Consider the following 13,478-nt stretch of genomic DNA (forward strand, 5'->3'; position numbering starts at 1 on the left):
TCACTAGTGCTTTATCACTCTCAGGTTAAGTTCCAGATTCCTTAGTCTGTATTATACTAGCTGCAGACTATGTATTTTTTCAGTCATGTTTCACTCATATATTCTACCCAAATAAGATTGTTCTCTAAATATACCTGTGTCTGTACTTTTGCTCAGGGTCATCCTTTAATTAAGACTGGCCTCCTCTGGTCCTCTTTGCACCTCAATGCTCCTGTTCATTTTAAGCCCTATGTTTAATGTCATTTCCTATATGAAGCCTTCCCAACTTCCCCACCCCCACAGGCTCATGTCTCTGTGCCCCTAAGACACTAATTATTTCCAGAAGTGCTCACCATATCTCCCCCTTATAATAGGTTTCTTTCTTTCTGTGTGTCTTATCTATCTGCTGAAAGATTATAGCACAAACTCCTGGAGATAAGGAGTTTTTATTTCTTGGCTTCTGCCTCCCCCAGAGCACTTCATAAGACAATCCTATATTCAGCAGTCATAAATAAACATTTGATAAGTTGAACAAAATATATAAGCATTTTCAGATGGATGAAAGGAAGGAGGGAAAGAAGGAAGAGGAATGGAAGGATGGTTGGATAGAATAATGCATTAAAGGATACAAAGATAGATAGGACAGATAGTTGAAAGGAAGGATGAAAGAAAGAAGGATAAAATATGGAAGTATAGCATAGTGGACGGATGGAATGGATGAAAGGGAGAAGAATGGATGACTGGGTAAAATGACCGATGGATGAATGGAAAGAGAAAGTTGTATAGAATAAATGAATGGAAGAGATTATAGAATGGATGAAAAGTTGATTGGTTGAATGAAGGAATGGAAGGAAAAGGGATTAACAGGCAGATGGGTGAAAAGAAGGAAGGATTGGGGTATCTGGATGGCTGAGTCAGTTAAGGGTCTGCCTTCAGTTCAGGTTGTGATCCTAGGCTCCTGGGATTGAGCCCCACGTTGGTCTCCCTACTTAGTGGGGAGTCTGCTTCTCCTCCCTCTGCTCCTCACCCTTCCCTCTCTCAAATAAATAAATAAATAAATAAATAAATAAATAAATAAATAAAATTTTAAAAAAGAAGGAAGGATAGGTGGATGGTTAAAGGAAAAATGGGAAGATGGAAGAATGAATGGATAAGAGGATGCTTGGATCAAAGGTGCATGAATGAGTGAATGGAAGTTCAGATGATTGGATGGTCATATAGAAAGGTGAATCAAAAGATATAGAAAGGTGATTCAAAAGGTGAATCAAAAGGATTAAGGAACAGTTGATAGATAGGATAGGCAGAAGAGAAGAGAGAAAGCAGAATGAGAATAGATGGAAGGAGGGAGAGGACTGACAGGATAAATGGAGAAGTAAAGATGAGTGGATGATTAGAAGAAAGGAAAAAGAAAGGATGAACGGCTGGGTATATGGAAGGAGGGCTATGGGGAAGGAAGGATGGATGGTCAGAAGGAAGAATTAGGAGGAAGATGGATGGAATGAGAAGGTGAGCATTTAAGGTGATCGGGGCTTAGAATAGTGAGACATATGTAGGGAAGGGCGCCTGTGCCCCTAACAAGGGTGCGAAGCTAGAATAAAACATTTTTCCTTCACTTATGAATAATTATTTTATATGCACAAAGTTATCACCTGTGACTCAGATTTCAGGCCTCACAGTTAATCCTTGTGGTACAGTGTCCTGATGCTGCCAACACGTTGGTATCAGGAAAGAAGAGAATTGAGTACACAGACCTGCTGTGGGGGACCTGCCAGCACAGGAGGCTGGACAGAATGTTCTGTACTGGACCCCATCCAGCTTCAGGAGGCAAGCACTGAGTACAGACACATTTACTGACACCTCTGATGTGCAGACCTTGGTCCTGGTGGCTGTTGGAGTGTGGGAGGCAGAGACAAACACAGCACAAGCATTCCCCTGCCTGTGGGGACCCTCAGCTGTGCCACAATGAGCAAATCATTCAGGCAGCCACTCTGTAAAGCCAAGAGGGCAAAGACCTGGACAGAGATAGAGGATTGTCATGGGTGAGATGAGGGAGAGACCACTCTTGGATTTTGAGGGCTTAGGAAGGCTCTTAGGAGATTTCATTGAGGATGGTCTCCTCACAGCTGGGAGGAATCACAAGTCTAGCATGTGGGAAGCCCTTGGTAAATCCCCTCATGCAGCAGTTAGTGGCCATGGGTTAGTGTGAATCTGAACACACATGCTTCAGCTCAGTACCTCTCCAAAGGGACCCTCTGTCCCTTCTAGTGCCACTGTGGAGAAGCCAGTGGGGCAAATTCAGTGATTCTCAATCTGGCTGCACACATATTGGACCTGCCTAGGAGCTTTTATAACATACTGATGCCTGGGCTCCACCTTGGACCAGAGAGATCTGAAACTCAGGGAATAACAGTGTTGGTTCATTGTATTTTTAAGAGCTTTCTGGATGATTCCAAAGCATAGCCAGGGCTGAGGACCACTGAGCCAGTAGGTGGGAAGATTCTCTGTGCTGTGCGGTCCTGGGCTCACCCTCAGTCCAGAAGCCCTGTCAAGGGATGCAAGGTCATAAGACCCTTGAGAGCCTCATGTGTCATCTTGCTTCAGATGTAAACCACAGAGGGCAGTCAGTAGTCTTTCTGGGTGGAGACCTAGGAACTGAGGACTCACCTGAGCATCGCCACTGGGCCAGAATCATGTACTGTCTGATCTTACCATTCACCAGTGTGTAGGCTATTCTCAGAGATCTTGCTAAGTGTTCAAGACTTTTCTCTGGAGTGGCCTATAAGGCAAGGTGTCAAGCTTCCTTTGTGCTAGCTGCAGCCAGAGGTGAGGGCCCCAAACCCCATGTGTGCCAATGAGCCACTCACGTTCACGATGAGAAAGTCCAGCCAGCACCAGGCATTGGTGAAGTACTTCTTAAAGCCGTAGGCCACCCACTTGAGCAACATCTCCAGCACGAAGATAAAAGTAAACATCCTGTCAGTATATTCCAGCAAGGCCTTCACTGTGGGCTTCTGGTCAAGGTGATAGTCTTCAAAGGCCTGGAAGGAAGGAAGGAAGGAAGGAAGGAAGGAAGGAAGGAAGGAAGGAAGGAAAATAGTAGGTTGCCTGGATCCACAGCACTGGGGCCCAGTAACAGGGAAGGACTCAGCCAGCCCTGTTCTCAGGCCCTGGGAAGGCTTTGGGAACCAGGTGGCCTGTATCATTTTGTTTTCTCTGCTCGGGGTGTGCGGTGTGTGTGTGTGTGTGTGGGTGGGGGGGGTTGGTGGAGTATGGGGTGAGGTTCAGTGAGATTGTAGAAGAGGAACTGTGACATGCAAACCAGGACCCCCTAGAGCCAACAGGAGCCCGCAGCTTGGCTTACTCTTTGCAGGGGAGCCGAAAGCAAGGGAGAAAGGAAACCTCAAATTGGGGCTTGGAAGTGACCCAAAGGGATCCTAACAGTGACTTAGTTTAAAAATAAAAGCATCAAAGGATGTTCACAGCCAGTTCACAAAAAATGAAAGTAAGAATCGCCCATGAACCTCTGAAAAAGAATGTTCTATCTCACTGCTAATTAAGAAAATGCAAACGAAGGTGCCATTTTTCTCTTAGGAGACTGGTGAAGATAGAAGAGAGTCAGGCTAAGGCCAGTGTTGTGGTGGCTGTGGGGAGGTGGCTTCTCTTATACTTGACCAGGGGCTGAAAACTGGTTCAGTCTTTCCAGAGATCAGATTGGCAGGAAGATTCAAAGGTTTCAGGAACTCAGCAATTGTGCCTTCAAGAATTCAGCCTAAGGACACTGGATGTTTGTGCCCCACTCAGACACCGTCAGAGGGGCCAATGCAACCGTCCCCCAGCTGCTGTGAGGTTGGCTGCAAACAGCTAAAGGATGCCCCCTTTTCCTGAGGATCTCCCTGGGCTGAGGGAGAACTGCCTCCACCTGCAGAAATGCCTAGGAGGTTAAATGCCTGATGTGGATGCAGCTATGGCCAGTGACTACCTCCTTTGCCTCAAGATGGGACAGCTCTGTGGTACCCTTTATGCTATAGCTCCTGTGGGATCACGCAGAGGAGGACTTCCTGGGAGCCACGTCTTTTAGCTCCTCTCCCGATCCTGCCTCCTTTACAGGTTCCACCTCAGGGTATGCCCTCCACAAGCTCCTCATGCAAGAATCCTTGCTTCTGACTCTGCTTCTAATTGCACCTAAGACAGGAAAGAAGCCAATGTCCTCAAAGGAGTCTAGGCTATTCAATGCTTATTAGAAGTAAACACAGGGATTATTTAAATAAATGGTGGCACATTCCCATAATGGAATGCACTGCAGCCATGAAGTCAGATAGTAGGAGTATATTTACTGTGAGAATTTACTGAGAAATTACAGAATGCATAAATGTGGTTTCGGTTTTGTAATATTTATGCATTACATGCATAAGAAAGATGGGAAGGAAGTCTACCAAAATGTTTTCAAAGTGAGATTCTCTCTGAGTGATAGGAAAATGGGTGATATTTTTTTCTTTGCGTTTTCCCATAATTTCCAAGGGTGCTTTTTTTTTTTTCACTTTGTCAGATGAAAACTCATGTTATTTTTTTTTTTTAAGTACTCAAAGTAAAAGCATAAGGAGGACTAAATTTGGTGCCAGCCTGTTCGGTCCCTTGGGGAAGGAGATGGGGAGGTGAGGGCCCAGCAGCTGGTGCAGGATCTGCGCTCCCTGCTGGGAGGGAGGGGGAGCAGCTGGGGTGAGTGGAGTAGGGGCACAGAAAGAAGGGAAAGAGCAGGAGAGCATGGAGAAGAGAAATGAGGAGAAGAGGCCCGCAGGGGAAGATAGGAGCTGAGGAGGTAATGAGGAAATGTGACTATTGTCATACCTTGTCAACAGCAAATGTGACTATTGTCCTCATCAAGGAGGACAGGAAAGAGGGGAGGGTGGGAGAAATCACCGTCCATCTCCCCTTGCCTGGCAATGTGGCCTGTGCACCAGAGCTGTACAGACACAGCTAGGGCAGTGCACAATGGCCACCCTGGGTCAGCAGTGAGCGCCTTCAGATGCTGCCACGCCCTTCCCCTCCCCTGAGGTGACAGCGCAGCCCTGTCTCTGGAGACTTTCTTCTCTTGGCCTAGTGCCATGGCCTGCCAGGTTACCCCCTCCCCCCATCCCTGATCATGTCTTCTCACCTGCTTTGCTCCTCCCTAAGGCTGAGGATATACACTGAGTGGTTTTGGCACCTTCCTGGGAAAATCTGGCATTTAAGCAGGTGCCCAGATATCCGGTAGATTGTTTTTAGGGAGTAAATGACATATGAAAAGCAAAACAAGTGAAAACATTTGGAGCCATGAATCAGGAGAGAGGGCTTCTCGTCCTCCCTTTAACTAATTAGCTGAGACCCCAGGCAGGCCCCTTCATGTCTTCGGGCTGTGACCTCATCCATAATATGCAGACCATGGGGGATGGCAAGTCCCTTCCTGTGTCTACATTTACCTTGGTTCATTAGGAAGATGAGTTGAGATTTGCAGTGAGCATAAGCTGTGGCACAATCTGAAGCATCCTTCCTTGTCCTACAAAGCTGGCCATTCAGCAAGGGGCTAAGGAAGCAGCTCCTAATTCAGAATCTCTATACCTGTAAGATCTTGTTATTTAAAATGTGCTCTTTGGACCCACAGCATCAGCATCCCCTGGAGCTTGCTGGAAATGCAAATTCTCAGGCCACACCCCAGATCTGATTCAGAATCTGCTTTTAAACAAGTCTCCCCAGGTAATTACATTTTGAGAAGTGCTGATAAAATGATTTGCTGTGAGCTTTGAATGAGTAATAGTATTTGTAAGTGGCTTGATAAGACCGAAGGATGACAGTCTTTCAACTGGGCCTTCAGAGAAGACTGATGTTTGGGAAGCCAGGGGTTAGAAAGCCAGGAGCTTTGGGATCAAATGAGGGCAAAGGTAGATTTTACTACTGACAAGCTGGGTAAACATGGACAAGTGCCTCAAATCCTTTCGGTGTCAGTTTCCCCATCTATAGAGTGGGATGTATGCCCTCACTGCTCGAAATACTTGCAGCCAGGTTTAGCAGGCTGTGGCATGGAGACAGCAAGCACTTACCCTTCCCTGCTGCTAAGAGCAGCCTGCTTGCTGGGCTGCAGGTCTCCTGCCAGCCACCCCCTGGGAGTTTCAGGCTAGGAATCAGGGAAGCTCACTGCTGCAGCTCCAGGGCCTTGGGATTGTGGAAGACCCCATCTGGAGGGCTTCGGGACATGGACCCCACCTCGCCTTACCAGAGACCCACTGCTGAGCAGGATCATGAAGATGATGAAACTCTCAAACCAGCTGTGCTCCACGATGCGGTAGCAGGTCTTGCGCACCTGCCATCCCACAGTCCATGGAAACTTGCTGATGTCCACTTTACAGCAGGGACAGCGGCGAAGACAGCCTGTGGGGAGAGGACTGATGGTGAGTGATGTCGCCCTGGGGAGGGAGGAGCATTTTTGCTCTAGCCCCACTGGGGAAGCACTCTCCCGGGAAGCCTACTTGCCACCCCTTAGGAAAGGAATTCTTCCCTGGAACAGGAGAGAAGCTGCACCCCTCTCAGCAAGCCTCTCAATCCTGGCCTTCCGGTGTTCCTCCCTACCATTGGTCTCACCCACTCTCAACTCCTCCTGAATTATCATCCTTGTTGGGAAAGATACTGGTGGCCCCTGTCCCAAGCCCACCTATTTCTAGAAGCCCTACAAGCCTGGGGGCCTGGGCCTCATGCTGTGTGAGGGGCTAGGCCCTGAGCCTGTGTTCAGCTGAGGGGCCACCACGTGGCTGGGATGGAGCCTGGGCCCAGTCTAGCCCAGGGTTGTGTGGAAGTGTTGTTGCTTTTTTTTTTTTTTTTAAGATTTATTTATTTATTAACGATAGACATGGAGAGAGAGAGAGAGAGAGAGAGAGAGAGAGAGAGAGGCAGAGACACAGGCAGAGGGAGAAGCAGGCTCCATGCCGGGAGCCCGACGTGGGACTTGATCCTGGGTCTCCAGGATCGTGCCCTGGGCCAAAGGCAGGCGCTAAACTGCTGAGCCACCCAGGGATCCCCCGTGTTGTTGCTTTTTAATTGATAGATTTTTTTTTATTATTATTGAAGCCCCAATGACTTTCATAGTATGAACTATATGTATACCCACTTCATGCACGCAGATCCAGGGAGAACACAGCTTGCCTCTATTCTAAACACGGAGGGAAGAAAAGAGCAAGATGTATTTTGTGCCTTTAGGACAAGATGGCTGCTGTGGCTCAGGGTGCTATGGCCATGGACGTTTTTTCTGCCTTTAAGAGTTACTCAAAGGGTTTAGGGGCACTCTGGGTCCCTCCTCTGGGTCCTTTATGTCCCCAAACAAGAGGGTTTATCTTTCTGCTATTCAGCCGCAAGAGGACTGGTTTATAACTCAGCAAGGTGTTTCTGAGCGTGATGAGGAAGGCACAGCTTTGGCAGCCGCGTCTGACGCGGCACCTCTGGGTGCTGTGAACTGGCATTTGTGGGTCATGCTGTCCTCCACTGCCCTAGTTTGGGGAGGAGGCAGTGAGAGGCCCTTTTTGTCTGTCTCTGGTGGAGCCCAGGGCCGGGGACACACAGATGCCCGGATGAGAGTTTGTGGAACTGGATTCTGGCCCGAATGAACGTCCACACGAGGAGGCCTTTGGCGGCGGCTTTACCTTCCGTGAAGCAGTCATCTGGCTCTTCAAGGTCATCTGCCAGCTCAGGGATCTTCCTCAGGATCTCCTCGGGATCCAGGCAGTCCACCGTGCTGCCCTCTGAGGAGCTGCTGTCGTCCCCTCCCTGCAGGGCAGAAGCCCGGGCGTGAACTCAGCTCTCTGAGGCGCCCAGCGAGGCTGCCGGTCACTGCAGGTCGGCGGGGCCAAGGGCTCGGAGGCAGGGAGAGCCCGTCGGGGCTGTGCCACGCAGACATCCTGCCTGCTGAGGCCCAGAACAGGGATGCTCTCTCCGGTGCCCCAGAGGGTTAGCTGTGCGAGGCTTTCAGCCTCCAGGCCCCTGATGGAGTGCTGGCGAGGGCCCGAGACACCGTAATTACACCCATAAAGACTCTCGGCATTCACTGGGCTTGAATATTTAATCACGGAGCAATGCTGCAGGGGCCCTGCTGCCCTCCTGGCAGCTCCAGCCTTATAATGTCTCCAGATGAATTCAATTAGGAGTTGAAGCTGCTCTCATATTAGTAAACCTGATAGCTTGGCTAATGGACCCAAATGGTGGGGTGGGTGCCCCATCTGTCACTGTCAGGCCCTTCTCTGCCTGGTCAGGGTCGGGGACAAAACAACAACAACAACAATAAAACCAAAACCAAAACTGATCCCCAGCAGCTGTATACTGAAAACACTGGGTAGAGAGAACTAGCCAGGGGAATGCTTAGAATGTTCTGAAGGAAACATGATGTCCACGTGTAGAAGGTGGCAAACCTCACTCAGCAGGAACAACGTGGCTTCTGTTCACCCAGGGTCCGCCAACCCCATCCCAGCCCACCCTCTCCTCTTACCCTGTCATGGTCAGCCTTGCTCAGGGGCACACAGCCAGTGACTGACATTCCTCAAGCTGAAGGGCTTGATAACTTTGGGCATGAATGATGTTTTCCTTATCTTGGCCCCGCCCAGGCCTGTCACAGCATCAGCTCTCAGTGACTAGGTGTCGAGTTAAATTCCTGAATTTAATGCGGTTGTATTAAAGACGCTAAGTCTCTCTAGCTACCTCAACCCTGTAGCTCGTTTTCTTCAGAGATTTGTAATGAAACCACCAAGTTTCTTTTTACCTCTTCTAAGACATTCCTAAACCCCAATTTCACTTCCTGCTCAGTCTATGTAACTCTGTCAGTACACTACTCAATACAGACAACCTCTCCAGAGCATCAGAATGTTTTTGGCTGGAAAAAAATGATGTGGACAAAAGAGAGTGGGGGCGGGGGCAGTCACAGGGAAGACTTCCTCACCCACAAGCGACTCTGACTTTCATCTGTTGGCTCAGAAAGACACTTTCTCTGTGCATTGTCTTTTGTTTCCTTTTTTCTTGGCTGTCATTTTCTGGGCACTTATTCCATTTCAGGCAGGAGCTAAACAGTTGACAAGCAGCATCTCATTTAAGCTTCAAAAGAATCCTACCAGGTAGGCATTACCATTCAGTTTCAGAGATGAAGACAAGGAGACTCAGAGCACCTGAGGATCTTGTCCTTATTATCCACCTCCCCACCCTGTGGAGTACCCCCCTCTTTCCACTGAAATTGTGCTGACCAGCCCAGAGGTTAGGACGGGCCTTGACAATCCTCACGATGAGACATGAGGTTATGTGATTGGCAGCAGTCTGAAACACCACTTCCCGTGCAGCCCCATCTTCCAGCCTCTACCATCCCACTGGTCAGTGTCCGACAGGCTGTGCAACCTCTCCTGGAAGCTCACATACCTACCTCTGCAGGCGCCTGGGCAGCAGCCTCGTCTTTCCACTTCTCATCCACGTAGGAAGCCAGGTCCTCAGAGGACATTCCAGAGCCTGGGCTCCTGGGCGCCGTGTGGCCCTCACACATCTCGACTTGCAGCTGCTCCTGCTAGTGAGAGAGGGTCCCATCTGGCCACCTGTGTCCACTCTCAGCTGACTACTTCTCATTTGAAGAGATCTTGCACCTCATAGTCTGCCAGAGTTAAGGATCTAATCTCTGCAGCATATATACATGCATCCATATACACACGCTTGTGTGAAGTGAGCCTGGAGTCTCCATAACCAGATCTGTTTAACTCTTGCTCCATTACTTTCAAGCTGTATGACCTTAGGCAAAAAAAATTTAACCTGTCTGATCTCCGTTTTTCCTACCTGCAAAATTGAGAAGACAAGATCTACTTTAATTAGTGATTTTGATGACTAAACATGTGAATGCTTGTAAAAACACTTTGCATGAAGTGCTTGGCTCAATAGATGTTAGCTATGACCATTATTACTTGTCCAGAGGTCGGAGTGGTAGTGAACTTGTCCGTCTGAAGTCCCCTAAGAGCCCCCAAAGTAACTGAAAATGCCTCTGAGTGGAGATAGCCGTCACAGAGTTCATGTCCTTTATTCCAGGGATGGTGACGCCCTGCCCTCGGCTGTCACCCATACAAAGGCATGTAAAATATGGCAGCTGATAATAGCAGCTGCTGGAACACAAGAAAAGTGACAGCTGCAGGGGAAGGAGGCTGTGGTAGAGCTACAGACTCAAAGCACAGCTGTCTGAGGCCACTTAGTGGCCTGGCCAGCAGCCCTGCCTATCTCTAGGGACCCTTGCCTTCCCATATTGTGTGGAAATATATGCCCTGAGTCACTGAGAAGAGACCAATGAGTGTTCGTCTATATATCAGCTTAAGGTAGTAGGGAGCTGTGCAAAGTATTTAAAAATATATGTGCTACCGAAAGGCTTAAATGTACTTTAAATTCTTCAGTGCCAAAAAGAACAAGTGTCATTTCCCTGTGATATTCTTTGTTGGGGAAAGCTGGATAAATGAGTCACATAATGATCAGGATTCCCTAAGCTTCCGATGAAGATCAGATGAATCTTGCTCTTGGACAACATCTGTTCTTAGAGGAGTCTCGTTAGCATCTTAGGCAGAGAGTCTGAGTTGGGTGAAGCAAGCAGGGCAGTTGTATGAAAGACAATCCCAAGTACCTCAAAGTTGCCTGGGACTAAGATGCTGCCCCTGCTCTCTGCTTGCCTGGGGAATTCTGATCCTTATTCCAGGCCCTGCTCAAATGCCACTTCCCCCAGAAAGCTGAGCATGGCTTTTGCTTTCTGACATCAGGTGTTCCTATGCTTGGTTTGTGGAGGGCTCATCAAGGATGTGCCAGTCCTGATGGTGGAAAACCTCCTTATTCTAATTTCCTTTTTGTCCTCCCATCAGTCCAGCCCTGGGAGGACTCTCACCTGCCCTTGGAGGATCACTTCCTGCTGGGAACTCTGAGAATCCTCCTCACCATCTTCCTCCAGGTCATCGAGGTCAGATTCACCCTCCGCAATGGGCACAGAGACCCATATGTTAGGATTGGTGATGAAGTCACTGTGGTCGTCCCTGAGGCCTCTGGACACTGAGAGCCCTCCAGGGCTCCCCACAGCTGCATTAGCAGCAATGTGGTTCTCAGCTTTGGAGCTGGAGAGTGGGAGTTTCACCACCAGCTGGGGCTCTGCCTTGGGCCAGGGCAGCAGGCAGGGCCTAGTGAAGAAGTCGCAAATGGCCTTCTTGGTACGATGGCCAAATGCCTGGATCCGTGCCAGGGCCACCTGCAGGTTGTTCACCTCCCCATCTTCATCTGGAGTTGCAAGGTTGTCGGCACTGAAGGAGTTCAGCAGCAGGGCGATGAACAAGTTGAGGACCTGGAGAGGAATGGAAGCAAAGATGGCTTGACTAATGAGCTGAGTCCCTCCACAGTCTGCTAGGCAGGCAGCCAGATGGCAGGACAGCCACACCTGGGCCTCTCCTTGTCCACCCCAACGCTTTCCCTCTTGGGGGGAAACGACATTTTGAAACCCACTAAGGGGAGTCTTGGGAATGTCCCAAGTGACCTGCCTCATGTGGACAAGGCTTGGAAGCACATTCTCGGCCAATCGTCTTGCTATTTCCAACTTCCTGTTCTTCCCCCATGAGCAGGGACTGGGGACTCCCTCCCTTTAGGAGTGGTTGTGAAAAGGAAATGACTGAGGGCTGTAAAAGTACTTGGAGTGGGGAAACTTCCTGCCAGAAGGTGAGGGACCCCTATAGCTCTGTAGAGATGATGAGCTCAGCCTGGAAGAAAGGATCTTTGGCCAACCTCCTAACCTGAGAATGGGGCAAGTTGGGGTGGCGGGGGCAGAGTGGAAGGCATCCATGACCTGAATGGGAAAGACTGAAAGGTCTGGATTTGTTTTTTCATCTTTCTTGGTTTAGCTTTCTTGTGTCTAAAACTCCTACAGTGAAAGAATCCAAGTTGGTTGACGTTCAGGACAATAAGAAAGGGGCTTCTGAGGACCCGTATGTCCCCTTATAGCCAGCCAGCGCTGGTACAGCAAGGGTGTCCAGAACCACAGTAGGTGGGGGTAAGCTGAGGGCAAGGAACCAACTAGGATAGAGAAGGGGTGCTGGAGCCAATTGGCAGGAAGGTCTTCAATGGGGCTCCCCCAAATGTGGGAGTGGATTTTGTTATTGACATTGTGGCATTGGATGTTGTCCATGACCCAGCTTCTCTCTTTCATCTTGTCCCATCAAGCCTGCCCTCCTGCTCTTAGCTAGGACCTGTGTAGCTTAGAGAAATCAGTCAGCTCTCATACCAGAGAAAAATATCTTCTGAGACCCCCTAGAGTGGGGAAGGAAATTTTTCTTCAACAACTAACAGCTAACATTTACTGAGTTCCTGTTGTGGCCTAGACACTGCACTAGGCAATTTGCATATGTTATCTCCTGTAATTTAATTCCCCTGGTAAGCCTGTGAGTAAGCACTATTTTCTTGATTTTAAGGAAATTAAAGCTGGAGGAGATTGTCTCTTGTGCTGGGTCATCCAGCCTTACTAGTGGTGGAGCTGGGATTCTAAACAGGTCTTTCCATCCTGATCCTACATGCTCACACCAGCAAGTCAGGTTACCTCCCAAGGGACAGTTCTTAGAACATGCCCCACATGGCTTTGCAATGTTTGAAGACTTACAGTCGGGCAGGTATGATGGGGGCATAAAAATGTGCAACATCAAAGTTTTTTAGGATAACCCAGAAGTAAAAAAAAAAAAAAAAAAGGATAACCCAGAAGTCTCTCCATTGTCCCCAAGACAGGGACCCCAGGGGGGCTCGACACTTACTACCAGGTTCCCCAGCACCATCACTGTCAAGAAAAGGATGAGGCATATGGATTTCTGGCCAACTTCCATGCAGGCCCACATGTTCTCAATCCACTCTCCACACAGGATCCGGAAGACGATGAGGAAGGAGTGGAAGAAGTCATGCATGTGCCAGCGTGGCCATTCTTCATTGGGCGCAGAGATATTGCGCCGGTTGTCACGGTAGTTTTCCCCAAGTAGCTGTTTGCCAACCAGAGCGAAGACAAAGACAATGATGGCCAGGATGATGGTGAGGTTTCCTAGTGCCCCCACTGAGTTCCCGATGATCTTGATGAGTGTGTTTAAGGTTGGCCAGGACTTGGCCAGCTTAAAGACCCGCAGCTGCAGAGAAATAGAGACTGAGTCAGGTCCTGGTTGCTCTGCTCTTGTCATCACCTTTCATCTCAAGTCTTGACCCAAAACCAAAGGTCAAGGAAGGCAAGCTCATTTCATTAAGATGGGGTGTTCCCAGGAAGGTGCTTTTTTTTTTTTTTTAAAGATTTATTTATTCATGAGAGACAGAGACAGGCAGAGACAGACAGAGGGGAAAGCAGGCTCCTCAAGGAGCTTGATGCAGGACTCGATCCAGGACCTGGGATTATGCCCTGAGCTGAAGGCAGACACTCAACTGCTGAGCTACCCAGGTGTCCTAGGAAGCTGCTTTTAGAGACCTTTGTTTTA

The 13,478-nt window shown here is 48.9% G+C and overlaps 1 protein-coding gene across 3 annotated transcripts in view; it reads right to left on the reverse strand.

Moving 5' to 3' along the window:
- Positions 1–13,478, reverse strand: part of SCN10A (sodium voltage-gated channel alpha subunit 10) — a 91,625-nt gene that overhangs the window by 18,444 nt on the left and 59,703 nt on the right. For 2 of the 3 annotated variants that reach the window (XM_049099956.1, XM_049099954.1), the window contains 6 exons: positions 12,780–13,139; positions 10,883–11,329; positions 9,401–9,538; positions 7,644–7,767; positions 6,227–6,381; positions 2,844–3,017 (listed from right to left, as the gene is read on the reverse strand). In XM_049099956.1, coding sequence (XP_048955913.1) covers positions 2,844–3,017; positions 6,227–6,381; positions 7,644–7,767; positions 9,401–9,538; positions 10,883–11,329; positions 12,780–13,139 — 1,398 coding nt within the window. The remainder of the gene's footprint in view (positions 1–2,843; positions 3,018–6,226; positions 6,382–7,643; positions 7,768–9,400; positions 9,539–10,882; positions 11,330–12,779; positions 13,140–13,478) is intronic. The other variant, XM_049099955.1, reaches the window with a different exon arrangement.

This window comes from Canis lupus, chromosome 23 (assembly GCF_003254725.2).
Source record: "Canis lupus dingo isolate Sandy chromosome 23, ASM325472v2, whole genome shotgun sequence".
In the NCBI taxonomy this organism is placed as follows: domain Eukaryota; kingdom Metazoa; phylum Chordata; class Mammalia; order Carnivora; family Canidae; genus Canis; species Canis lupus.